The 25367-nt window shown below is 30.1% G+C and overlaps 3 protein-coding genes across 4 annotated transcripts in view; all 3 read left to right on the forward strand.

Moving 5' to 3' along the window:
- The window catches only part of LOC111634616 (zinc finger protein 532-like), a 36861-nt gene extending 12845 nt beyond the window's left edge, over positions 1-24016 (forward strand). The window contains exons 2-3 of one of the 2 annotated variants that reach the window (XM_023379442.1): positions 17645-17738; positions 20579-24016. In XM_023379442.1, coding sequence (XP_023235210.1) covers positions 20734-23466 — 2733 coding nt within the window. In that variant the 5' untranslated portion in view covers positions 17645-17738; positions 20579-20733 and the 3' untranslated portion in view covers positions 23467-24016. The remainder of the gene's footprint in view (positions 1-17644; positions 17739-20578) is intronic. The other variant, XM_023379441.1, reaches the window with a different exon arrangement.
- On the forward strand, positions 570-1949 carry LOC111634623. The gene is made up of 2 exons (XM_023379451.1): positions 570-789; positions 1348-1949. The coding sequence occupies exons 1-2, from the start codon at positions 570-572 to the stop codon at positions 1947-1949; spliced, it is 822 nt and encodes a 273-aa protein (XP_023235219.1).
- On the forward strand, positions 6443-10997 carry LOC111634618. Its single transcript, XM_023379446.1, has 2 exons — positions 6443-7035; positions 10699-10997. Exons 1-2 carry the CDS (start codon positions 6685-6687, stop codon positions 10921-10923), a joined length of 576 nt encoding a protein of 191 aa, XP_023235214.1. The 5' UTR covers positions 6443-6684; the 3' UTR covers positions 10924-10997.
- Positions 24017-25367: the final 1351 nt, after the last annotated feature.

The raw sequence follows: 25367 nt of genomic DNA on the forward strand, positions 1-25367 counted from the left end.
GTTCAGTCTAGTCTTGGTTAAAATGGAGTGCACTATATGCCATTTGAAATATAAATATAAACAAAGTTTAAGCAAACACACAAGAGAGAAACATAAAAAGGATTAAAGCAATGATAGAGTTTTAAAAATATTTAAATGTAGTTTGTGTTTAAGTGAATATCAGAAAAAAGAAGAAATATTGTCACATTTCGACAAAGTACAGTACATGACACTTTTATATCTAATAATAACCAGACATTTAATTCATTTGGTGATTTTAAGGAATGGAAACAGAAATATGAAGTGGAAAATACTGTTAAGTACAGTACATTATAATGAGTGGCTCAGAAAAGAACATTATGCCTAATAGTTCTGAATATTATAGTATTCAGAACTATTAGGTGTAATGTTCTTTTCTGTCATAGATCTGGTTATTTCAAAAGTAAGGGAAAAAGTATTTGTCATTTAAAAATACAAGGAAGCAAAAAGATTGATGGATTCTGTCCATCCCAAATTAAAGTGAGCGTAAAAGATAACGAAAAGTGTGTGTGCACCTTCATACTGCAACATGTAGGCCATCAAAATGAATTATGTCATCATCGAAGGAGATAAGTATATTATCAACAAAAATTTCTTCAATGAAACCTTTCAATGCCATAATAGAGGAAGTCAGAGACAGCCTATCAACTCCTGAAGAGCTACAAAGATTTCATTTAGTAACCAGAAAGGATCCACATAATATTGAAAGTAGTTTCCAATTGTCATCGAATTCTGTAAAACATCCAAATGATTCAATAAGTGTAGACCTGGGTGAATGAAATGAGAGATGGCAATGATGATTGTGTGTTGTTTTATAAACCACAAGGTACAAAATATGAAGAATATCTTCATTTATCAGAATCTGACTTTGCTTTAGCTATTATGAATGATGGCCATGCTTTTGTTAGAAAAATATGGAAATGATGCTGTGTGTATTGATGAGACCCATGGACTTAATGCTTATGATTTTGAATTAATATCACTGATGATAATTGATGATATGTGACAAGGTTTCCATTGTGCGTTTTTGTTTAGTAACAAAACTGACAAGGAGATATTACAGATCTTTTTTTCTAAGATTAAAGAACAAGTAAGCTCCTTGTCACCAAATATATTTATGTCAGATGTGGCTGACTCATTTTTCAATGCTTGGGTGCATGTTATAACCTCACGAACCTGCTCAAAGATTATGTTGTTTGTGGCATATTGACAATGCGTGGCACAAGATCCTCTGGAAAATAAAGTTTAAAGAGAAAAAGATTGAGGTATATAAAATCATATGATTACTGGTGCAAGAAACAGATGAAGAAATATTTAAATTAATTTCAGAAGCAGCAGTGATAAAGTTGGTTGATGATTCTGACACAACTGATTTTGGACAATATTTGAAAGAAAACTATATGAAAACTGCAAAATATTGGGCTTATTGCTACAGACTACATTGTGGCCTAAATACAGATATGCATGTAGAGAATATGCATAAGTGCATTAAACATATATATTTTCAAGGAAAGAGACTAAAGCATCTAGATAAAGCCATTCATGCTTTAATGACTTTTTTAAGAGATAAGATGTATGATAAAATCATTGTCATGCATAAAGGAAAAGTAACAAGCAAGCTTTCTGATCTGAGAAAAAGGCACAAAATTAGTTTAAGCTTATGCAAAGATCTTCTTATAAAAGAGGATAACACATGGAAGATTCCTTCATCAAATGGATCAGATATCTGTACAGTTGCTATGATAAAAGAAAATTGTGAATGTCAAATAGTATGTAATAAGTGTAAATCTTGCATTCATATGTACACATGCATATGCATTGATTCAGCTATCAAATTCAATATGTGCAAACACATTCATCTTGTTTGCCAGTTGAGAGCTGAATCAGTTTCAAAACACTGTGAAGGACAGCAGGGAGAACTTCTTATATAGGAGAATAATAATGAAAGAAAAAAAGAAGTGTTATTAGATCACCTAAGCAAGAATATACATAATGATGAACCAAATACATTAAACAATAATAGGAAAGTGGAGTTGAAAAGGAAAAATGTGCTATGTTTCCTCAACCAGGGGAAGAGATCACTTGGTCAGGGGATAGAGGAGTGAAAAGTCCCCACCTTGCAGACTGGACATCTGGAGAACAGACGTTGAATTCATCCGTCCTTAGTATCAATTTTTCCTTCGAGTTAAACTATAGCAATCTTTATTTTGTATTTTACNCTACTGTAATGCATTTTACATTTCTCATTGTTAGTTCTTAGGTCTCTTAGTGCTCTCGGAACAGGAAGAGGCCTTTTCTATAGAACTGCATATAGTAACTGTAGATATTTGAATATTGAATAGTGAAATGGTGTTTGTATAGTTGCATTCATATAGTATTTATTGGACAAAAATTACATTTTAATGTTATAAGCATAAAAGTCATATTAATAGATATGTGGGTCACTGGTAATCCAAAAATTCAATTTGACATTTTTTTTTTTATGAATTATACAATATGGTAGCAAAATTAATAAAATTGTGTATGTGTAATATGTTTATTTTTAAATATATATGTCTTATTTGTGAAAAATTATAAAAAAAGTTTTTTACTTATTAAATCTAATAACTGACTTTTACTACATAAAATAGTAAAAACTCATTAAAATTTACTGAACACTCTAGTAAATAAATTATCACTAGGCAGAGAAAGCTATGCACATGATGTCCTGAAGTTAGATGTAGTAGAGTCAAAAATAAACTAAACTTTTGGCATAGATATTATTATACAACACACAGAAACTATTATACCATACTACTATCAAAATAAGCTCTTCCTGTACTTACACACTTCTGCCAGCATTCGTGCCACTTTTGAAAGCAGTTACGAATTACAAGCAAAATATATTGAATAAACAGTTTTGTAACAAGTCACAAGCTACACATTTTTTACAAGCTACTAGTCAGATGCAATTTTAGTTGCATAGTTACTTAAAATCAGTAACAAGTTACAAGTACTTTTACAGGCTACAAGTTTAAGAAAACTCTACTTCATAAAATTTGTTGTAACAAGTTACAAGTAATACTTGTATACAAGAAAAATTAGTTATGTTACAAGTATTTTATTACGAATGTACAAGAATTTGTTTCAAAAACATATTAGTTTGTCTATTTACAACTGCTGTATTTGTAGTTTTAATAAAAATTTCTATCATCATTTGTTGACTCATAAAGTGATTACAAGTTTCATACTTATTGAATTCTCATATTTCAATCTATGTATTAATTGAATGAAGGTTTCATTTTGTCTGACTTAGTATTAGTAAATGGCCAAGCTAAAAATATGGTTCAGGTATCAAATTAAAGTTCTTACCATGTAGATGATGCTGCTGAAGAGATCTGAGAAAGGTACTGTACAATGGTTCAGGTGTGAAGTGGTAAAGTACAACATTAAGTTGTAATGTTGTACTTTTACCATTTAATACTAACATGTCAAGTGTTAGTGCACCATCTAGATATTTAATTTTTTTAATTTTCTTGCTTCTTTTGCTAATTTTGACTTTTTGCATTTTTTTTTAACATTAATAAAATTAAGGATTACTTTTATTTTTTCATTGATTTACCATTAAGTGTTTAATACAATGTCATTATAAACATGTTAATCTTCTGCATGCTTTTTCTTTTTTTTTTTTTTTTTTTTTTTTAAAAAGCAAGACTTTTATAAAAAGAATACATACAAAAATCCATTCATTGTAAACTTTACTATGAATACATTCTTTTGTAATTTTTTAAAAATATTTTTTCAAATTTAATGAATGAACTTTTTACATGAGCCATTATACAACTTATACTTTTAAGCAATTTATTTTTATATACAACTCAATTTTTTTAAATTCATCTTTATATACATAACATTTTAAATTTAATTTAAAATAATAAATTATTCAAATATATATATTCGAATAATTTTAAAATGTAGTTCCTAAGATTGTGTACACACGATAACATCCGTCCATTTTTGATTATATAATGCGAATGTGTTATGCCACACACCATTAAGGTTAGGTTGCAGTTAACGAGATCTCTTTTAAGTTGTTAGTTAAAAGATGAGGCTCGTAATAACAAACAGAACGTACTCATTGTTAAAGACATTTAAAGGAGAAAGTGTATTTTAGAATCATGTCCATAATTCGGTCACCTGCTGTCTAGTCAAGCTAGTGAAAATAGGCCGGAAATATGAGTCATGACATATTGTAGGCACAGCTGTTGCATTCCTTATCATCTCGACAGACCAGGTGCAGAAGATCGCGCTGGGATGCTATCGTTTGCCATGATTGTCGCTGGAAGATCTTACAGAGATGCTATCATCATTTATTGTGGTGAAATTACTAATCTCTTAATTCAACGTTCATTATTAAAGATGATAAATGTTGCTCTAGATGAAGAGATATAACATTTTTTTTTTTAATTAAACGAAATTACTCCTCTAATTAAGATAAACAGTTATAGCTAGGAGATTAGGCAGTGCTTTTTCTTAATTATCTAAGGTTTATTGCTTACGAACATGCAGAGATTTGAGCTTTAATCAGAATTTTTTTTTTTATGAAAGAGGGAGGAAAAAACAGATTCAACTTACATGACTCTACTCAACAGGTACTTATCTGGCTGGAAGTAATGACACCACCACAATAACCTATCATGTCGCGTACATATATTTAAATTCAGAATGTAAACTAAACAACAAAAGTATAGAAGTAATAAAATGTAGAATAAATGAATTTTTTTAAACGAATATATTTACATTATTATTATTATTATAATTGTGGGAATTCGATAAAAACACGAATACTATTGTTCGTATAGAAGGTGAATAACCTTTATATCAAATTACTATAAAAGTTGTGACTGTGGAATTTCTTACACACAACTCTATTATGACTCATCCCCACACCTGCAAGAGGAGAGAGAGTGCTGAATGGAAGTTGAGTGGCCTTGAGAAGAGGTCACTGTCTATGACGAGTTTATAGATCCCGTTAAAAATACAATACAAATTAATCGTTCACATTGCATAGATTTTTCATCGTTTACACGGATAATCTTAATTTTCTAACCCGTTCTACTTTACTAGGAAGTGTAAATTATCGAATAATTATAGGTTAAACGCCGAGAGTTAATGGGAAAATTATGGTTTTTCCATTAACTTTTCTGTTTATGTAGTGTAGTAGGTGTAACGCCATGTTAGTATACGTGTGTTGCTAACATAATGGACTTTTTGTTCCCAGTTAGGTGGAAATGGTTGCGTTCTGCTCTACTTCAACCGCGAATAATTCACGACTAGTTGAAATTTTGATAATTGCTCAAATGTGCGTATATATATATGTGCCAATTATTGTTTTAAAAATAAATTAAAATTCGTATTTCCTCTTTCATATTAGGAAATTACATAAAGAGAGAGAGAGAGAGAGGAAAAAAAAGGTTAGTTTCTTACGTTTTGATAGAGTAATATTTTATAATTACTATGGCGGAATTTTTAAGGTGGCACACCTAAACTTGGCCCCTACACAAAAAATAATAATAAATAAAAAAGGAAATGCGACATCGCCCATTGAGCTTTCCTTTGTGGCACACCTCAATGTCTGTCTGCATATTAAAATTATTTCATATTAACTTTAAAATATCATAATCGTATTAAGTTATTACATAAAGTTACATTTCTTTTATATGTTACAATAAAATTAAGAATATTAAATAAGTCTAATCTTTAGAAAATCTCCCAAACAACTTTTCAAAAGAAACTTATACTAGATTTCTGTAGTAAGATAACCTAAAGAATGATCTATAATTTGCTATATTAGAGTAAATTTAATAGTAAATTATCTTGATAGTTCTTAGAAATCAACATATACATATTGAATGGGGATAGTTGAAAAGATTGTAGCGGAAGTAATCGTTGGACGAGAGCCATAACTGCTAGACACACGGCAATGACCTACTTTTGGTTGGATTGTGGAAAACGTCTGCTACTTTACACTGTAATATGATGTAAGAAGCGTATCTACTTCATCTTGTGTATATAAAGTAATATATAGATGATTTTCCAAGTCAAATTTTCCATTTACGTAATAACCACTGTGGTTATATTATTATAGTGTCAGTTAAGCAATTACAGCCATGATATGACAGCTTAAATGCAAATTGTGACAGGTTAATGTTCGGATGACAAATTTGTTCTAGGAATAGTGTTGAATGTAATCTAAATTTGGATAGACTTATAAAGTTAAACATCTTATAATTCTTTTTTAAATTAAATATTTTGCAATGTGTTTTTCTCCAGCCAAACCTTATGCAAATAAAGTTAACGACATGATAATTTTTACAATTATCTGTTAAAAATTGTACTAGGATTTTCGGTGTTCAGTTTTAATATTGTTTTCGTCACCTTAAACTAACCTTCCACATAAATTGTGATGTTGTGAGCTTGAAGGATGACGGCTGGAAGTTGATAAACGGTTTTCTTCATATATCTCCAGCAAATTTAGGGAACTATCGAAGAGGGGAAGGTTGAAAATAAGGAGCCCGAAATTCCTATCCCGTTTAACCTTTGAGGGCATTAAACTCTCTCGAGAGGGTTATCTTTGACCATAATTGTGAGATATCTAACTCGACCTCTTTATTTATCTTTCAGATAATGGAGGAAGACACGATACCGGATGGGACCCTCGATATAAAGGAAACGAGACCCTCTAGCCAAGATTTTTCCAAATGTAGCACCGCTGAGGATTTTTGGCCCCCGACGTCGTTCGATGGCGAAAAACCCAATCAATCTCGCATCCGTCGAAATAATTCCTCTCCAGAAACCTGTCCACAACCAGCTGCAGGCTCAAATCTGACTCGATCTCATTCCTTCATTCGTCGGAATGTATCTTCTCCTTCTCTCAGGAGCTTCGATACCAATGATGGAACAGTGAAATCTAAATTGCTGAAAGCCTCAAGGTTATCTTCTAGCAGGAGTGCCATTCATCTGTGGAAATTAACAGAGGTGAGTCGCTATCTTTAGGTGATGTCCCCCATAATGACCGTTTTTCTCTATAATTATTTACCAGTTGACTTACATATTTAATCATAAATTCATTAATGTTGTGTAACGGAAATTTAAAATTCTGATAAGTTGAATTTTGAAATATATTTTGTGGGTGTAAAAGTGAAAAGACGTTAATTAAAATTCATTCTGTGTATTTATATGACAGATCCTTTACGTGATGTGGGAGAAGAATGCGTACATTTCTTTGTATTGTGGGAAATTCCCATTTATTTTTGAATTTAAATAAATTTTCTCTTTTATTTTCTAATATTTTAATTATGAAAAAATTATTACTGAATGATTTATATAAATAAAAGAAGAAAATTTTATAGGGTACTTGAAAATTCTTCAGTTAAAATGTGATACTTGGTGAACTTCATACTATATTTAATTTTCGTAAAATGATCGTTTATAAAAAAAAAAGAAATTAAGATAATTAATAAAATCTTTTAAAATTCTTAATCTTTGTTGATTTTAATGAATTTTACGCTAATGCGCTACATTTAACCATTATCGATTAGCATACCAGAAAGGAAATTGATTTTTGGTCCACTGCAGCTGTTATAACGGAAGACGTTAATTTCCATTATAAAAAAAAAAGAGCATTGCTTCCAGTGCAGATTTAAATTTCGTCATTACCGGTTCTGAAAAACTACTTGTTTATGTTCTAAAAGACTACTTTTTCGCTCTTTTTTTTTTAAATTCCGTTCGAGGCCAGGAACTACACATGATTTAAATCTCCCATGCCACACCGTATGACGTAATTTCCTGTCAAAATTTATACTGCGAGGAACCCGTCACGCAACGTACATCCCTCTCCATCTGTGCATGATTCATTGCAGTTTATCATCTGATGCAGCGACTAATTGATGAAGAATTAATGTGTTGAATGGATATTAACTGATCGTCGCAAATCACGTGCTGGAATTTGAATTTTTGTAGAAGGTATCGATTTGTTTGACGTCACTGCAAATCTACACCTGCATTCTTATAAGGCAGGTGGCATACGTATAAATGACCGCACACACTGACATTCTTTTTTATTTATTATTATTATATTTTTTTTTGGCTGCAGGGATCGCTTTATGCATACTTTAGATGTATTTGCATACAATGGTTTTTGCTATTCGTGGCAGGGTGCACCTGTCCTGTAATGCGTGACGGATACTATAAACAATGTATAACGGGTTCCGAGCATTTATCAGCTTGAAAAAAAATACACGCAAGTTATATACTAACCGAAAGAAAAGATTACAATTAAATTCGTTCAATTATAAAATAAAATTGAAGTGCAAGTTGAGCAGAAAGTCGTTTTTCGAAGCGAAAATTTCATTTCACGCTTGTGATTTTTGCAGAATCATTCATTTTTGTAAAAGACAAATTACTTATTTAAATATTGACTTATATATCCGGTTAAGTATCTTAATTTTCGGACCAAAATATTACAGTTGCAATGCACCCGCTTTCAAGTTTAACAACAACAAATTCCAGCTTAAAGGAGATGAATGTCGACCTATGAACCCATCTAACAGCTGTCGGCTTTTCTGTCCTTATATTATAATGATATTCTACACTCTGATGCCTGTACTTAATCTGAAAAGCATATCATGAGATAGAATAACTTAGAAAAATTCCACAAGTTGCATACTTACCTTGATTATATTGTTAATTTTACAAGAGTATTTCTCGAACGAGTTTCGGTACAATAAATTCCATTGGAAATTACTGAACTGTACATAATTAATACATTCTGTAATTATATAACTCCAATAGATTTAACATAATTCCATCTTATATTTACATTATTAGACCGATATAGAATCGTGCATTCCCAAATGAAAGGAGGAAAGTGGTAGACAAGAAAATCTTCTGTAATGATTTCAAATGATAGAGAATTACGGTTTGTAATGTATTGTAGTGACTAAGCCGGGCATCGACCTTGGCCTCCCATTCTGTCAAGGCCGAGTCTAATTTTAGTTGGTCTAAACCACATGCACAAGGTCGTTTGTAGCGAAGAAAATCGAAGTGACAGACCTCCTATATACGTAAATACTATATTTCCTTCATAGTTTTCAATCAAATTTTACACTTTACCAATTGCAAGTGACGAAGGCCCCGAAGATTCTAACATTGGATCTTCACTTACATTGTTGCTTTTGGTACGAAAGTGAGAAAGTTAATAATTTAATTTTAACAAATATATAAATTGAGAAACCTTATTGTACAATCGGAGATAACTCGTATTTAATGAGGCACGCATACTTCACAATTCGATTTGTACAAGGTTGGAAAGGTAAATTTAGAAGAAAATTGTTGATTTAATTTAGATAAGGATCATTTATCTTAAATTAAGAATACTAATTGAATTGATAATCTTTATTTTTAAATAAGGACATTAAATGAATGATAATCTACTCGATTAATTTTGTTGTTAAACAAAGCTCTAAACTTAATGGTTCTACTTAATTTTCTACAGTCTTAAAAAAGACGTTAGAATCGTGTTATTTCTATAATTTATTTAAATTTTATTGATGAAATATTCAATAATTTCTAAACTTTCTATAAGATTTGAATATAACTGAAGATAATAAACGGAGATTGGAATAAGTGAAATCTTAGGAAATTCAGTATTGTATCTACAATATTCTAAATTTAAATTATGTAAATTAGTTTCTTTTTATAATTAAATTAGTCAATTTATATCCAAATAGTAATGGCCGTTGTTTGGAGGTTGTTTTGTATACATTTCATAAAGAAATACGGAAAAAATGGCCGCCGTTTAGAGGTGACCGTTATTGCAAGTTCGACTGTAACAGGAAAATTTCATAAAGGAAAAGTTAACAGGAATTGATTGCCAGAAGGAATCTTTTTAGACCTAATTTAATAGTAGAAAGTTCTAAACAGGAATTAATATTTTTTTAAAATATAATCTATAACGTTTCTTCTATACGTTTGTGTCGTTTAATTGCACGATATGTTTATTATTGTACTGCTACTCGTGGCGTAATTACGCCATTGTTGCTAATTTGTAGGAGATAAAAGATAACAGAGTGTTTTTCATTCATTACAGTCAAGGACGACCTGTATCATATTTTGTATAACGGAAATAGAAAATATTCGAAAAGTTAAGATAGTAAATAGAGCGACATATAGCCTACATAATGTATATTAACCTCTGAACAACTTTTTCTTCCTTTCACTATGCGTTTATCCTGAAATATTTGACAACAAAAATTATATTATCTCATCAAATATTTTTCATTGCATTCGTAGAAAAACGAATAAAATCTTTGTTAATTATCTTTCGTTAGTCTATTGTACTGAGAAATTATTTTTCCAATTTGTTTCTCATGTTCTCGTAGATCATCTTTCCATTAATCGGTATGCATTACAATAGCCGAGTTATAAATAGAAGAAAAATATTATAAAATAGTGATAATATTTAACAGTTATTCTTAGAAGTAACTTAGAACAGGTAAGAAGAAGTTTAAGGAAAGTTGACTATCTTTAGCTTAATTTATTTCTACTTATTAACAATCGATGTTCTCTAGTGATATTTCCTTAACTAACTCTCGTAATTATCTACGTGTAATTAATATTAATGGAGTCGTATGCTTTCAGAGACCTAGCGAAGTAGCCATCCGTACAGAATCCGCCATTGGTTCTCTTTACGAACCATTCGAAGACGTCAAGATCCAATTAGTGAGGCAAGCTAGAGAAGTATTGTTATGTCGATATCAAGGAGATTATTGGAAATTCTGTCAAAGGTTCTTGCAACCCGTTTCTCTTCTACTTAATGAATTGAAGTCCAAAGTAAGTTCCTCTCTTTGTTTTAGCGATAATTAGCAATTCTTTTTATATTCCAATTTCCTAAAGAATCTTGTTTTAGTAACGGATTTTCGGCTATTTTTTTTTCGTGTAAAAAATTCAATTAATTATTTTTTAATTCAACTAAATATACCAACTTAAAATAGATTAGAAATATATTTTTATGATTATTTTTAAAAATTCTATTAATTCTTTAATAAAATATATAGAATTTTTGTTTTTTCTGGAGCTGTTTGCTCAGCTTCAATTGTGGTGACTCATGCAATACATCTGTTTAACTACAGAAAAGAAACGTGGAGGGGGGAATAAATGTGGCTCCATCTATAGATAACATTCTGTACAATTTCAACATCGGTAAATCGGGGTGTAATATATTAAAATAGCTTTTTTTTTTCGTACGCGCTCTCTTTCATATCGCACCTCTTCCGTCGCATCGTAGATTCCGATTGTATATGGCGACCGTATTCTACAGCTGTTTGCGATGTAAATAGCCTGCAGCAACGATATCGCATGTGTCTCTGGTAGATAATTACACCCAATCTGTGTAGCCCTTCGGATGGACTGACTAACCGACTATCCTGACCTACCCGAGTGCCTTACTGGTCTGGGTCTGGTCCACCTTGGGGTCAAAACGTGGCTCTTTTAAACTTAGCGCTCTCATTTGGGTGGAATCTAGCTATTCGAGATAATAAAACAGTTCAGAATCTGGTTTACAATCGAGCCTTTTAGTCCTACTCTCGAGTTATTATCTAAAAAGCTCNTGAAAAGTCCCCACCTTGCAGACTGGACATCTGGAGAACAGACGTTGAATTCATCCGTCCTTAGTATCAATTTTTCCTTCGAGTTAAACTATAGCAATCTTTATTTTGTATTTTACATATTAATATGGTATGCATAGTATTTAAGTTAAAACATAAATTGATGTTTGTAAACGGTCTACCCTCCTACCTCCTAATTTGTGAAAAAGCAAAATAAGAAACAATTTTTGTTGTGTACTTAATGAAAAAATGTAAGTGTTTTTAGTGTTTTTTGGTTTGTTTCATTTAATGTAATATAACATAGTCATGTTTTAACACTTTTTGTTTATTTGAACTAGCACTGAAGAGGGGTTGGAGTATATTATACCAACCCGAAATATATTTGTAGTTCAATGAAAAATAAAAGTTAAATTTGCTAACCAGAAATTGCTGTAAGATACGTCTACCAAAGCATGTGTTTTGGATTACAGAGATGAATTTACATTGTTAATATAACATACAGCAAACCAACTATATATTAAAAAACTAGTTGAAAATTTACAACTTGTAGAAGAATTTGAAGGCTTAGAGAGACTGTTGAAATCTGTACAACCCACATTACAGGCAATTAGAGCAAATATTAACAAACAGAATTTTAATGAAACAGAAAAATCAAAAAAGAAAAACATTAAGCCTCAACAAGGATTTACTTCCAGTAAGAAGAGGAGAAAAGATGTTAAAATTACCAGAGTATTATCAAGAAGAACAAGAGCACATTGCTTTGAATTAATGAATTCTGAGGGGCATTCTGCTTGGAATTCTTAAATGCTGTTTTAAAATTTCTCTGCAAGGATGTATAACATATAATAGGCTTTTTAATCCAAAGCTTTTAAGAAATCTTATTTTACTACTGTAAATCCTAGGTATTTGGCAGTTCTGATATTTATGTGAAAACTTTAATTATTGAGTAATGATAAATGTACATTTGAATTGTAAACTTGTTAATTTATATACTTGGAATTTAATGATATTAAAATTTAATTATTTGTGCTTATTATTTGATTTGGTGTTTTCTTATTTATTTAACTAGATTTTTTTGTAGTAATTTGTTTTCTGCTAACATTATATAATATTAGATCTCAAATATTACTTCAATGGAAATGAATGAAAATGAAATCATGAATACAGAGGCTAAATGAAATCAAACCTCTATAGCATTGTATTATAGTATAATACCAGTTTTTCAACATTGACATTCCTCATTTTAGTTTATTGTTTTATCAAGGATAGAACTGGATTCCAACAATAGGGATGATGTCCATACCATACCCACTTGACATTTTATTTATTATAAAAATTACATCTTGAGATTTCATTCTATCTGCCATTATGGGATGGAAGAATGTTAAATATGTTACTATTTAATGTTGAAAAATATTGCATGTAAGGAATTATACTGCAAATATGTAGTATGTTATAATTTGTTTAGAAAATAAATGTTTAGAAATTGCAAAGTTGTAGTTATTAAAGAAAAACATGCTGAGTAGTTCCCCCCTAACAAATATTACATCCCCTCCACCTATAATTGACTGAGTGAGTGGAGTTTTAGTCTTGAACACTATCTTTTTCTCTAAGTATCCATTCCAAAATAATAATAGAGAGGTTGAGGTGCACGTTTTAAACGTGTAAACGTGTACGTGTGACGTTCGGCGCCGCTTTCCCGTAAGCCTAAAAGTTTGACAATGGTGTTTGGAATGTCGAGCGTGATTCCACCGACTATCCAAACACCATTGTCAAACTTTTAGGCTTACGGGAAAGCGGCGCCGAACGTCACACGTACACGTTTACACGTTTAAAACGTGCGCCTCAACCTCTCTAATATTCAGACAATATGATGGTTGTGTGTCATGTGAGTAATGAATTTATAATTAATGCAAATAGTAATATTTTTTAGGCTGTATGAGCCACTCACTCACAAATCAATTAACTCCAAAAAACAAAAAGTATAAATATTGATAATATAAATTATTTTTTAAAATTCCTTTTAAACTTTAAATTTAAGTAAATATTGTAGAATGTATTTTTATATATTGTTATATTAAAGCTATGCTTTAATATGACAATATAACAATAATATAACAATATACAAAAAAATGTTTTATTAAAGCTATGCTTTAATATAACATTTTTTTCTTGTAACTAATTTTATATATTAAATTATATTAAATTTTATATATAAAATTAGTTACGAGAAAAAAACTGTAAAAGTAATAACGATTATATTAAGGATTTACAAATGGAGTTAATTGATTTGGCCTGTGTACGGCTCATATATTTGTGCATATTACAGAATGTTCAATTACTACTAATAATAGCACTTCTCTCAGTGGGAAAATATCAAATTTTAAGTCCTCCTATGTTTTGTTTTATTTGTAATTCCATCTGATAATCTTACAATATTAATTTTTTATAGAATAATTCATTTTTAAGCAAGATGTCTATTCATAAATTTATTTTATTTTTACTGTTAACTAATAATTTCGAACAAAACATTTATAATTTATAATTATGAATAGAAAACACAAGTATTGTACTGGTATATTTTAAACCACACGAACTACATTCCATTTTATTTAATTAAAGTGTAGTGAGTTCAACATTGACAATATGATAAACAAATGATAAGCATATAGTGCAGTGCACTCCATTTTAACCAAAACTGAACAAAGAGAAGACCATGTGTAACTATGACCCGAAACTGACAAAACCAGTTCTTGCAACTGGCGCTGTTTGCCATAGTGGTATAATTTAGAACTAAGATTTACCAAGGCTCTAGACCAGTGTTTTTCAACCGGGGTGCCACGATTGGGGTGTCGCAAAGTTTAGGTCCTTTAGGCATTTTCTTGGAAATTTATTTAAGTTTAATTCAAGATAACTCATTGTCAGTTCTATTTTGCTACAAGATATCTAGTAAGCAAAGAGACAATGAGTAATCGCATGTTAATGTAATGTTCTACGCTACGTGTACGTACGACTTGTCACAAGTTTGCCCAAACCACATTGCTTGGCCTTCACATTTCCAGTCCCAGTACCAGGCCAACCAGCAGAGAACGACGTGGACACTTGTGTCTTGTATATGCTTTAAAAAGCGTTACATTGTACTTTGAAAAGCGCACAAAGTAGGTGCATATTACAGTATTTTCACCGTATTCAAAAGCAATGACGACAAATAAACAATTTTTTATCATTTTTTTAATTTAAATTTTTTAAATTGATATGAAAAAGATAAGAAAAAAAGCAATGAAATATTTATTTTATATATGCATCAAAGTAGTATAAAAAACTCAACAAAAATTGTTTATCAATAAAATAATAATATAAAATGATGATATATTTGATAATAAAACTAGATTTAAAAAACAATAGTGAGACTATTATGTTATATGTAGGTATTTTGACAAAATTCAATGGACTTAAATTTTGATTTTGAACATGTAGAAACGCTTTTCTTTTTTTCATTAAAATGCTACTTCCAACTGTCAATTTTTAAAATTTTTCTTTCCTGGGAGGGGACTCCCTTCCTGGACCACATCGTAATATTCAATTTCTCAAAAAATTCATCTGGTCCATTAGTCTCCCCCTTATTCAGATTCTAGATCCGCCACTGGTCAAGGGTGTCACGATTTTTTATTTTTCAATCAGGGGTGCCACTCAATAAAAAAGGTTGAAAAACACTGCTCTAGACACTTGTTCAAGTTTCCAATTAAGGTGTGGCTGAGTATTATTATGTATTACAAAGCTGCATCCTACTGAGTTGTTAATACGAGACCTGTCTGTAAAAATATTGATGTTAGATGATTCACTAGTGTCGTGTATGTCGGTTGTATTTTCATTGGGAGGAAGAGACTCGTGAAATGGGATAAGCCATTCAATTACAGCATGATGAAATTGAATGGCAAACCTACTGACATTTTCAACCAAGGCCAAAAACGTCAGTAGGTTTTGTGTCAAATACAACACTGATAAAAAAAAAAAAGGTTTTGTTTGTGGCTAATTAAATGGATTAATCCATTTATATTGTTTCTTATGGAAAAATTTGTTTTGGTTTCCGAACAACTTTTAGGAACAAATTAAGTTTGTAAACTGAGGTTTGACTGTAATTGGTCAAGTTACTTTATGACTGCCCTGCATATAACAAACAATCTTAAAATAATGTATCATTTAGAATTAATATTTTTGTTAAAATTTAGTTTTAAATGATGTAAGCATTATATAAAATATTTTGATTTTTTTTGTTGTGGATTTATTTGTTATAAAAAATATTTATGTAAGAATATACAGGGTGGACCACTTTAATCAATTCTGTTGAATAGCTCAAAAAATATGCATCCTAGAAAAAAATTATTAAACCAAAAACATTACACTTTAAGGGAACCACAAGATATGGCTATCAGTTTTATCATAGTTAACATTATAATCAGTGAAAACGAGGTCAAATTCATTTTCTTAAACAAGATTCTTCTGTATTATTAATTAATGAAAATAGTGTTCTGTATATGTATCCATATTCCATTTGCTTAATGAATTACATCAGTTACATGGCATTTGACATATTTTACAGAATAATGTAAATCTCAGATAATTCGAAGTCACAATTATTTCATAGTAACAAAGCTCTCCTGTATTTGATTTCTGGAGTTTGAATGTGCTTTTAGTACTGATTTTAGTAAGTTCTGCTTTTATTTGTTTATTTTTTTTTTTGTGTGTTCAATTAGTTTAGCCTGTTGAAACCCCAGATATCTATAGGTTCCTCCTTCCTTCATAGTGTTATGTAATCTCTGCTGTCAAGTTTGAAGGGACCATCCTCAGCAGTCCCTTTTTCAATGTGCAATTTTTTACATTTATCTATGCCAAATTCCATCTGGATATCCTGGGAGAAAGTCTGTATAATCATCAGGAGTTGGTTTAGTTTTGTGCATGTGGAGTATATAGTGTTTTATTATCTTCCATGTAAAGAAGATATGAGTGTTATCTGTCTGTCTGTGTCAAGTCATGTCATACCCAATTTGTGTGTTAAGTGTAATGGATAGAAGATTAATGGCCATACAAAACCAGTGTGGGCTAATCACCCAAGAAAATACCTCATCTTATGGAATTTCATCTGTTACAATTTTAGTGTTAATAAAATAAAGATAAGTACAACTTAGTTTTCCAAAGTTGCATTATAATAGTTAAAAGTATGATTACTGTGGAATGTATCTTATACAAGCTTAATGTATAGTGTGGAACACTGTCAAAAGCTTTCTTGTTATTTGTGTACACAATGTGAAGGTTTTGTGTATTTGATAGGCATTTCTTAGTATTACTGAGTCAGTCAAGAGTTGCTTGTTACAGCTCACATGGTATTGGTGACAGCTTTCTTGCTGTTCTGTAAGAATGTTATTTTGTACAATGTAGGGTGGCATGTGATGTATCTGTATTGATTGAGATCTGTTAGATTATTTGATTTTGGTTTCAGAAATGTGATTATGAAAAAAGTATTATTTTTGTTTAGAATATAGTTGAAAATTGATTACTAATTTAATTTTTGAATTACATTCATAATTCTTTAAAAAAGAAACATACAAAATTATATTTCCGGTTGTTCTTTCAAGAATACAAATTCAGTATTAAATTTGATACAAACATCACAAATGCCTTAAATGCCTAATCTTAGATTAAGCATTTGTGATGTTATTAAATTACAAAAATGTTTAAAATTTTGATTTAAATTATTTATTAAATCTTGTAGATCTTTGTTATCCATATGTGCTCACAAAAAATCCAGGTGCATCAACCATAGAGATGCAGACAACTTGTCTACTGCATGGCAGTCCGTTTATGAAATTTAATTTTATTAAGGAATATTTATTCGTTTATTTTTACTTTTTGTTTTATTTCTGTAGTTATTTATTTTATTAACCTCAACTAAGATTACAATTACTGTTGTTTATTTATTTTAGAATTCTTTGTTCTATTTTTCTGTTCTATCGTAACTGAAGAAAGGAAACTGGCTGAAAACATTATTTTATTAAATTCATTGCTGGATTTTAAAGGGTGTGATTTTTTTTTTTTTAGTCAACTATAATAATAAAAATAATTATTATTTTTCAAAAGTACAGTAAACTCTTTATTTGCCAAAAGTCTATTAAGTTGAATATGTTTTAAAACATATATTAATGATAACATTTTAACACATTTTAAGTTTGTTACAATGAATAAGTATGAATAAAATAATATACTGTATTTTGAATTTATACTTATTGAATCATTGATTAAACCTATTAAGCATGTAATTTTTCTCAATAAAAATGATCTTAAATTTTTCCTATAAGAAATATTGAAATTAAGCATTTGTTGGTTTGATATTCATGTAAATCCATAAAAGTTTGTTGAAGGAAAACAAGGCTGTTAAATTTGATTTAATGAATCAATAAAATATGTATACATGTAATTTTAATTAGAATACAGTAATACCCCAAACTTACGCAATAGGTGAGACCGAGCGAAAATCGCGTAAGTCGGGGTATAATTTTGCATATAAATACAGTAGAGCATTGATTATCCGACCCCCGATTAACCGTCACATCGATTAACCGACCGTTCTAGTCAGCAAATTTCAAACGTCTGCTAGTGATGTGGCATTACAATATTTGGCTATGTCTTGGCTACTTTAATATTATTTTTGTTAAATTTTTGCGTGTTTTAGATGGCATCAACGGCTTGACCATTGAAGGGAGGCCAGTATTTAAACGAGACTTAATTTTCTAATTATGAGTGGTTGTTTGTTTCGTGAGCAATAAAATAATTTTAAAATAATTTTTAATGATACAATAGCGACGTTTATTATTATTAAAAAAAAAAAAAAAATTTGTTAGGCTAAACATTGATGAAAATTCAACGCAAAGTTGGTTAATAGTGATATACTAATAAACTAATTACATGGGATATACTAATATCCTAATATACTATACTAATAATGTATTTTTTTCCCTTCTTTTCGGTTATCCGATTTTTTCAGTTATCCGACCAACCTGAGTTCCCAGTTGAGTCAGATAATCGATGCTCCACTGTACGTATAAATAATTTTTAATTGGGGCCAGAGACTAAAAAAAGCAATAATTTAGAAAAAAATGTTTAACAAAATCTTAGATAATACATATGTATAACATATTATATTATTATACAATTTTTCACAATTACTTGATTATCACACCGTAATTTTAACACTGTTTCCATCTCAGTGATAATACCGTGATGTTTACGAATGATGCTTGAATTTAAAGATTGAGCATTTTTCGCAGCTTCAAGAATTTTTTCTTTGCCTTTTATAATTGTTCTGACCGTCGATTCCGGTAGATCAAACTTCTTTGCAATTCACAAATTTTCATTTTTGTATCTGAGTCAGTCAAGAGTTGTCTCAGTCAAGTCTTTACTAATGTTAACTTTACATTCCAAAGATAAAGTTTTTCTTTCCTTGTTTGATGCAGAAGAATCAGTTCTACTTCGTTTGGATGACATAGTAGAGTCTCTCAAATATCCATAGATAAAACAAACACAGAAATAAATAACACAAAATAAATTGTAGCTATGCGTCGATTCCACACAACATTTCCGAACATGTAAGCCGAAGAATAGTGTGGGGGGAGTGAGTAATCAAGAGCTGCGTGGTGCTCAAACAAAAGACGAATCGGCGAGATTTGAAAATCGCATAACTCCAGGCTCGCGTAAGTCAAGGTATTACTGTAATTGAAATGTATTACTGCTGCATTATACATCCAAAAATGTTAGTGTAAATTTAATTTTGAATCATACTAAATTTATTTTCTTTACATTTGCACTAATATATTCTTTTTTAATACTTTAAGTCAGGGGTATCCAATAAATAAATAAATAAATAAAAATTTGTCGGTTTTGTTTACACCTTTATTATTTATGCCATTGAAATAAATAAACTCAAAATGAAGTTTCACAAAGCTTTAAACCTTTATACATATTTTATTTTTGAGTGGAAAGGAAATATTTTCAAATACTTGGAAATGTGTGAATGAGGAAGGAATACTAAATACAGCTGGAGTTGTGACTCAAGGAATTATAGACTCAAATTCAAGGAAAGGAGAGAAAGGCCAAAGATAAAAAGTAGTGAGAAAGGTTAAATAGACCTTCTGTTATGCAAATATTGACCTTTAATTTTCCAACCTTCTTCACTTCTTTATCTTTTGTCCTTTTGCTCCTTTCCTCACGTTTGGGTCTATAGTCCTTTGAGTCCCAACTCCAGCTTTATTTAGCATTCCTTCCAGCATTGCAAGATTTAGCTATCCTTTTTTTAGTTTGTAAAAAAATATCATTTGGCACATTGGCTACTTTTTGGGCTACATATTATTTATAAATATATCAGTCAAATAAAAATACACTTTAAAATGGTGTTTCATCATTTTTTTTTATTAATTAGAGATCCAAATAAAATAAATATTTGTTTTTTTCAAATAAATTTTTGTTTGTCTCCTTTATAATAAATGAATTTATCTGTTTCTAAGTAAAAATTGAAAGTGTCTGTAGAAGTAATTTTTTAAAATCTTTTTTCATGATAAAGTTAAAAATTATTATTATAATCTAGACATGTTAATCACATGATGGGCCACAATTATATATAATATACTTGTGGCCCAAAACTCTATGACTTCTTCCAGTGTGGCCCAGAGAAACAAAAAGGTTGGACACCTCTACTTTAAGTGCTAAAACTGATTTTTGTTTCTTCATGGAAAATGTTGAAAGGCTTAATAGATTTATAATAATTATTCATTGAATATTTTAATATCTTAAAAATAGCAAATTTTATGCAATAATGTTTAATATATAAAATATTGAATCATTTTTTTTTTTCTTTTCTTTTACAGAATATATTTATGAATATACATATTAAGAATAAACATTGGATTTATACACATGGAAGAATTTTAGTATGTTTAATGCATCAAAATTATATTTATGCATTTAAATCTAAAAGACTTTATTTATTTTTTGAAGAGATGATGTGCAAAATTTGGAAGAAATGTGGCCAGATAAATGTGTAAACCAATCTAGTATTTCTAAAACTGTCACAAAAAATAAATCAAAAAATTTGCTTATTAGTAGTAAATATGATGGTGATGATAAAACATGTAATTCAAAAAAAGATCATCACGTAAATCAACATAAAAATGAAATAAATGCTTCTAGTGAAAATTTGAAATCGTGTATTGCACAAAGAGTATCAGATATATTTTGCAAATCAGAAAATGGTGATGAATCAGGATTATCCAGTCAAAAAAATAAAACAAAAAAATTAAATGATGTATCTTTAACTGCATTTGTTCAGAAATGTGCAGATCCCATAGATGGAGAAATCTATATAAAGAAAACTTGTAATGAAGTAATTAAAAACAAAAAGTGTTCTACTGAATGTCCACAAGATGAAGATTCCACACCAAATAGTACCTCAACTGAAACAAATGTTCCTGTTAACAATGTATGTAGTATTGCTGATTCACAGATAAATTCTTCAAATGTTCCTCATGTTAATATCCCTCTGAAAACTGCAACACACAATGATTTATGTCAGCTAAGTACAAATGTGCTTCCTCCCTATATTCCCCCATCTAGTTCTACATTCCAGAAAAATCAAAACCAGGAAAAATTTAATTGTATAGATTGTGGTGATCAATTTATGTTAGAAACCAGTTTGAGTCGTCATTTGGAAAGAAGATCAGTGTTAGCAAAGCTCTCATGTGAAAGTTGTGGGAAATTATTAGTTTACTATAATCGTTGTGCCCTACTTGCTCATATCAGGTCACATCAAGAAAAGGGTGAGTGTTCTGATATAAGAAATGCTACTGTAGTGCCTCTTCCTAGAGAACTGATGGATGGATTTAGCTATTCTTCAACTTCGTCAACAGGAGAAACTATAATGACAGATAAGACTGATGATATACAAAGTACAGATCTACATAATTCATTGAAAAAATTTAGATGTCCAGAGTGCAATGTACTCATTGACAGTACTAAATCAAGAGAAAATCATTTTGGAAGTAATCATAATTTACCTCTTCAAGCAGCAATATGCTCTAAATGTAATATGACTTGTCCAACAAAATGTAGTTTAGTAGCACACCAGAGAATTCATCTTCATGGTCGTCCATATATTTGTCCAGAATGTGGGGAATGTTTTATTGGAACATGGGAGAGATTTCAGCATCATTTAAAATTAAAATGTTTGCATTTTTCACGTCTTGTAGGATATAAATGTTCATTATGCAGCATTTTATATGATTCTACCGATTTGCTTCAACTTCATATAATTGACATGCATTCAGAAGCATATTACAAATGTCAAGCATGTCCAATGGCTTTTAAAGCACCAGCAACTTTTGATACTCATAGAAAATCATCTCATCCTACAACAGATATCCAGTGCACTATTATTACAAAATGTCCACTATGTGATACTGTTTTTCATAGCAGAGAAATTTTACAAAATCACTTAGAAGCACACATAAAAGATCAACTTCATAATACAAAATTTGTTTTTAAATGTCCTGAATGTGATGAATTATTAGAAACTAAACCTTCACTCTCTTTACATATTCAGCAATTTCATCCTCATCTTGTTTCACAAAAAGTGTGTTCTCAGTGTGGTTTAACATTTTCATCATCAAGAGGACTTAAGGAACATACAAAAGATGTTCATCAAGGTCGTAATGGTCATTTTACCACAAAATGTGGTATGTGTCATCGTAAATTTCAAACTATTCATGGTTATAGAATTCATCGTCAAAGATGTCATGGTACTTTGACTTTAAGATGTGCTACTTGTGGTGAAACATCAGCTAATAAAATTGAATTAGCCTCACATGGTATGCAGCATTTGAAAGAAGGAATACACATATGTCTGGTGTGTAACAATGAAAAATATTCAGATAGCAATGCCTTATTGGCACATCTGCAACATCATGCAAAAAGCACAAAATATCCTAATCAGTGTCTACAGTGTATGCAAACACTGAATGATGCAAAAGAAGCTTTTTCACATTTAAAGGAAGAACATAAACTTACGGTTTTTCATTGTACAAAGTGTGACATTTCTTATGAAAGTTCTGTTCGTCTAGCCCGACATCAGAAGGTGATGCACGAAGAGTTTGGCCTGAAAAAACGGCATGTATGCTGGATTTGTAAAGAATACGGTTTCAGTAAACGTGCAATTTTGAAAAGGCACATTGTGAGTAAACATAGTATTCCCGAAGATGAGATTGATTTTAGTCAAGCACCACATCCACCAATCAAAATTCGCATTCCACTACTGGCAGTCAAGCGTCATTATAGCTGTGATGATAAATTGGGCTCACAAGATAGTCCCTTAACAAAAAAGTGTTTAAATGTAAACAAACAGTATATTTGTGCTAAATGTGATTTTCGTTCCTCAAATTCATCATCATTCAAAGAACATATAATAATTCACAAAACTGAAAAAGCATCGTTTCAATGTACAGAATGCGGATCTTGCTTTGTTGTAGAGCCATCCCTTAAAAGACATTTACTAATTGCTCATAAAATTCACGATGTTGATAGGTTTCTATCAAAAACAAATTTGACATCTAGAGTTTCAAGTGAATTTGAATGTAAAGTTTGCTTCCAAACATTCGAAAACAATGATCTATTGCAGACTCACCTACGGATTCATGGAATGGCTTTCATCCAGTCTACAAAATCTAGAACTGCAATGAGTAATCATTCATCATCCATTTCCTAGCATTTATTAGAAAAATAAAGTCTTTAACTTTACATTTAGTTAAAATAAACAAACACTCAAGAAATTATTTGACTTTAAATTATCCATGATCACACCAACCTGTTTAACAGGTTCCGTAATATTTTAGTTTTAGCAATATATTTTAACTATAATAAATGGACTTAACAATTCCTGAGAGGATTGATCTGAAAAATGTTCCTTGATATAATGGTATAAACATGTACTTAAATTTTTAGGGAAAAATTTATTTCTCTATTAAGCAGTTTACCATATAAAATAATTAATGTTTCATAATTTATCATATATTTATGTTTTAATTTATAAAAACTTTTCCAATAGGACATAATCTATCTGTTAGATTTATATCCAAAGTACCAACCACTGTCAGTGGGGTTTGTTCAGTTCAATTTTGTATTTTAAAATTAAATTTATTTAACAAATATTTCAGCAATAAGACTGCAGATCTCACTTTCTGAATTACGTTTAAAAAATTTCAATGTACTGTATTATTAGGCTGCTCTAATTGTTCTGATTAAAAATATATTTTGAATCACTGTCGACATTATTTGTTAACATCTAAAATGCTTTTACTGTATTGTTTTAATTCTAAGATGCCATCAACTGTAATGCACAAACATTTTTTATTAAATGTGTATCTTCAGTTTTAAATTGATAACCTACAACAACAACAAATTTATCCATAGAATTTCCACATGTGAATTTAGGTGACACCACCTGACTATACCCACAATCATACCAGTAAAAGTACATGGTTGGTGTATTTTTTGATGCCAATAATTATTGCATGTGGAAGCTTAGCTTGATACCAGGTTTATATATGCATGGTGCTAGTAAAAGAATTTCATGTTTAAACATCAAACATAAAAAAAACTTCAACCAACCTAAAATAAAACAATTTTTTACACCTTATAGTCCAGCAAAATTTATTCACAGTACAAATTAATATTTTAGTCTAACATAGTTAAACATTGACAAAATGTGTTCAGTGGCCTTCATCAGGTCTTCACAGTTTAAGCTCTAGAACCCAAATATTTAACCAACATTTGAGTTCCAATTTTTGAACCTTGACTTTCAAAACAAGACATTACATACATTGAAGTTACACTGTGTAGAATGTGCTGTTTGATAAGATATTTGGGTTCTAGAATTTGAATTGCTAAGACCTGATGAAGGACATTGAACATCTCCAAAACATTAATTTGTACTGTGAATAAATTTTGCTGGACTTGGCAAAAAAATTGTTTTAGTTAATCAAAATCAGTTGAAAGTTCAGTCAGCCTAAAATAAGTGAACATACTATTTATTTACACCCTGTAGTACTATTTCTGTACTCTCGTGAATACATTGTTATATGATATAGTATTGAAATGAGAATCTTTTTGAATTAAGAGTCTGAATTTTATCAAATTTACCTTTAGATTTATTCATGTAAATGAATAAAATGGCAGGACAAATAGATACAAAGGATGCATTCAGTGCTCAACCTCATCCACAAAGTTTCTAGATCTGCTTCAAGTTGGTCATCAAAAATTGAACAAGTCACACTGACTTTTCTGACAGTGTTCAAAAATTTTGGCTTGGTCAGAAAAGACTATCCAAAAGTACTTTCAAGGTGGTGGCATCGAGTAATGATTTAGTTATGTTAAACTTTTCAGACAAGTAGGAATATTATGGGTAGATACTTCACAAAATAGTAAGTATATCTAAAAATGAATTTTAAATTTATAAAATTATAACAATTATTTTCCCCACAATTCTCACTACTATTTCACTGAAAATTTTTTTTAATTATAATTAAACTACTACACTCTTTGGCAAAAATGAACAATTTACTTTCATTGTTCCTAACTTCAGATAACAAAGTTCTCACATTTGCCATT

This window comes from Centruroides sculpturatus, unplaced genomic scaffold (genome assembly GCF_000671375.1).
Source record: "Centruroides sculpturatus isolate CEXI.00-Female unplaced genomic scaffold, Cexi_2.0 scaffold950, whole genome shotgun sequence".
NCBI classification, from domain to species: Eukaryota; Metazoa; Arthropoda; class Arachnida; order Scorpiones; family Buthidae; genus Centruroides; species Centruroides sculpturatus.

Bases quoted from the DNA above. Each gene is read 5' to 3' on its own strand.
- LOC111634623 (XM_023379451.1), top strand. From the start codon at position 570: ATGTCATCATCGAAGGAGATAAGTATATTATCAACAAAAATTTCTTCA. The intron at 790-1,347 runs GTGAATGAAATG...AATTAATTTCAG, and splicing joins TTCAATAAGTGTAGACCTGG to AAGCAGCAGTGATAAAGTTG.
- LOC111634618 (XM_023379446.1), top strand. From the start codon at position 6,685: ATGGAGGAAGACACGATACCGGATGGGACCCTCGATATAAAGGAAACG. The intron at 7,036-10,698 runs GTGAGTCGCTAT...GTATGCTTTCAG, and splicing joins ATCTGTGGAAATTAACAGAG to AGACCTAGCGAAGTAGCCAT.